This window comes from Egretta garzetta, unplaced genomic scaffold, assembly GCF_000687185.1.
Source record: "Egretta garzetta isolate BGI_Z169 unplaced genomic scaffold, ASM68718v1 scaffold108, whole genome shotgun sequence".
NCBI lineage: Eukaryota > Metazoa > Chordata > Aves > Pelecaniformes > Ardeidae > Egretta > Egretta garzetta.
In genome coordinates this window covers 8046652-8047569 of record NW_009260614.1, presented here as the reverse complement: position 1 = coordinate 8047569, position 918 = coordinate 8046652, and the positions used below count along the sequence as shown (strand labels likewise).

Genomic DNA, 918 nt, shown 5'->3' with positions numbered 1-918 from the left:
CCCAGCGCCTCGGGGGGGCGGTGCGGGGATGGGGAGATGCAGGCTCCCTGCCAACGAGGAATAGCTGCGGGTGAGCTGCCAGCCAGGGGCTCACCGGTCCCCCTCCAGCCTTCCCCTCCACGGGGCGAGATGCCAGCCCCCCACAGCTCCGTGCACCTCTGCCCAGCCTCCTCCATGCACGTACCATCAGGGTGACACCTGAGCCGCCCAGGGAGCGGGCCAGCAGCCGGGTGAGCTTGCTGTCCCTGTAGGGGATGTGTGTCCGCTTCCCTTGGGGTTTGGCCAACAGAGAGATGCAGTGTCCTGCCAGATGATGAGCCACAGAGGGTGCAGCAGGGCTCTGGTGGGGACCAGCAGGTCGTGCTCCCATGGCGGGGGGGTCCCCCAGCTCTTACCCAGTGCCAGGAGGCTGCGGTTGATGTTGTTGGCCTCCACAGAGAGCTCCCCGCTGGAGCCGGTCTCCTTCACCCGCTCACTGCCGGCCAGATCCACGAAGCACAGCGTGCCCTGCTTGCTGGGGCTGGCGCTGGCCTGGGAGACCTGCATTGGGGGGGTGATGCTCTGGCCCCCCCTTGCCCCCTCTCTGTGGCCCAACAGCAGTGTCCCAAAGCCTGGGTTTGGGATCTGGCTCCCTGCTGTTTGCCCCAGCCCCTCCAATGCATCCTTGGGGAGGAGGATGTGACCCCCCACCACCCTGGGGCTGTTTGCACCCTCACAAAGAGCCTCAGCCCCCTCCCAAGCCCTCCACCATGTGCCCAGAGCAGGATGTGCGCTCACGGCCCGGCTGTGGATGTGGATGGTCAGAAGAGCGTGGCTGCGGCTCGAATGCCTGTTGAGGGCATGTGCTGAGGTCCGTCGCCTCTGGGATCCTGCCGGGGGGGGATGGAGAGCTGTAGAGCGGGGACAAACCCCCACCAC

At 66.9% G+C, this 918-nt stretch overlaps 1 protein-coding gene across 1 annotated transcript in view; it reads right to left on the bottom strand.

Moving 5' to 3' along the window:
* KIF12 (kinesin family member 12) overlaps positions 1-918 on the bottom strand; it is a 5505-nt gene that overhangs the window by 3411 nt on the left and 1176 nt on the right. The window contains exons 4-6 of the mRNA XM_035900643.1: positions 778-869; positions 396-531; positions 185-303 (exon numbers count right to left, since the gene is read on the bottom strand). Coding sequence (XP_035756536.1) covers positions 185-303; positions 396-531; positions 778-869 — 347 coding nt within the window. The remainder of the gene's footprint in view (positions 1-184; positions 304-395; positions 532-777; positions 870-918) is intronic.